The 728-nt window shown below is 50.4% G+C and overlaps 1 protein-coding gene across 1 annotated transcript in view; it reads left to right on the top strand.

The window, feature by feature from the left end:
- Positions 1-63: 63 nt before the first annotated feature.
- Positions 64-728, top strand: part of LOC113215199 (fibroblast growth factor receptor homolog 1-like) — a 5,336-nt gene continuing 4,671 nt past the window's right edge. The window contains exon 1 of the mRNA XM_052269848.1: positions 64-309. Coding sequence (XP_052125808.1) covers positions 79-309 — 231 coding nt within the window. The 5' untranslated portion in view covers positions 64-78. The remainder of the gene's footprint in view (positions 310-728) is intronic.

Genomic DNA, 728 nt, shown 5'->3' with positions numbered 1-728 from the left:
CCCCCCCCCTCCTCCCTCTCCTTTGGCAGTGCATGAGAATTGTCAGAGGCGCGTAGCACGGAGCATGACGGGAATGTAATGTTTGGAACAGAACGCTACCCGCACAAGCCCTACATCAAGGAGAGCTTCCCTCGCAACCTGACCGTGCTGGCGGGCTCCAACGCCTCCTTCGAGTGCCCGCTCTACGCGGACTTGTCCGCCTTTTACCAGTGGTTCCGCATCCTGCCGGCGGACGGCAGCGAGCTCGCTGCGAGTTTTTCTGACGGCGGTGTTCGGGGCGAGGACCCGCCGAACGGTACTCTCATCCAGGTAAAGATCGTCTAGGCCGTCGTCGACTTGTCGCCTCCGGGTGGTGGCAGTGGCATCATGTACTTGCTGCGTTTCTGTTGCTGATTGTCGATTGGTGGCCTAAGGTGGTGGCGCTCTCGGTTATAGTGGTGGTGGTGGTGGTGGTGGTGGTGGTGGTTGTTATTTGTTAGATGGTTTTGCAGATCTCCTCGCGAGTTAGTTGTCCTTGATACATGATACTTGACTGTGTTTGCATGATTTTTGATAGTGTTAAAATGTTGCATGTATAATAAAGGATAGCTATTTTTCAGCTTAAGTTTAGTGTATATTCATTGTACACAAAATGACTCTGCTAAACCGCGCTATATTAATTTTCTGTGTTGTGTGTTGTTTTTTTCTACTGTGCTTTATTCTGTGTGTGAGCGGTAATTTTTACATTT

The sequence above is a fragment of the Frankliniella occidentalis genome, unplaced genomic scaffold (genome assembly GCF_000697945.3).
Source record: "Frankliniella occidentalis isolate FOCC.00 unplaced genomic scaffold, Focc_3.1 Scaffold105, whole genome shotgun sequence".
Taxonomy (NCBI): Eukaryota; Metazoa; Arthropoda; class Insecta; order Thysanoptera; family Thripidae; genus Frankliniella; species Frankliniella occidentalis.
Note: the sequence above shows the minus strand (reverse complement) of the source record. Positions and strands in the feature narration are given on the sequence as shown.